Below are 654 nucleotides of genomic sequence, written 5' to 3' on the forward strand. Positions count from 1 at the left end.
TGTTATTGTTTTTTTTTTACGTCTGTTTATCTGATCGATATCTCTAGGGAAATATTTTAATTGTAAACGGAAGTTGATATATGTATTTCCAAATTTTTTGCCCGTATATTCATTCGCGAATTAATATTTGCTTTACATCGTGATGCAAAGTCAATTTTAAGAGCAGAGCTTTTTTTTTCGACAGGAATTCTTCGCTGAAGAATTAATTTCCCGTATTGAGGAGATTTTAGATAATATGGACGTCACCAGTCGAGAATATGGAAGCAAGGTAAGTTAATAATATTATTATTTATCAAAACGATTGATTACGGTGGAAGAAAATGAATACAGCTCGTAAACTTATGATATATCCTGTACACTCATGAAATACCGTATATGTCACTTTTACTTTCATTTTTTGCCAAACAAACCTAAACCTAATCTAACCATCCCCTACACATATACTCCTACTATGTCACTTTATAAACAGCACATACACTTAAGAAACTATCTATATATATCACCTTCATTCATGCAGAAGAATGACAAAAACCTGATCGAAGACTGCCAGAAGTGCACAGCTCAGTGGCTGGAGCTCCAGACCCGCGTCGGCACGATGGCGTCTCAGCTCGACCAGATTCCCGAACGTTGGAGGGAATACGAATCTAAGTGAGT

General features: G+C 36.1%; 1 protein-coding gene across 1 annotated transcript in view; it reads left to right on the forward strand.

The window, feature by feature from the left end:
- Positions 1-654, forward strand: part of LOC119582359 (nesprin-1-like) — a gene marked incomplete at its 3' end in the record, with an annotated part of 145,991 nt that overhangs the window by 102,934 nt on the left and 42,403 nt on the right. Inside the window, 2 exon segments of the mRNA XM_037930574.1 lie at positions 185-268; positions 518-648. Of these exon segments, the coding sequence (XP_037786502.1) occupies positions 185-268; positions 518-648 (215 nt within the window).

The sequence above is a fragment of the Penaeus monodon genome, chromosome 15, assembly GCF_015228065.2.
Source record: "Penaeus monodon isolate SGIC_2016 chromosome 15, NSTDA_Pmon_1, whole genome shotgun sequence".
Lineage (NCBI taxonomy): Eukaryota > Metazoa > Arthropoda > Malacostraca > Decapoda > Penaeidae > Penaeus > Penaeus monodon.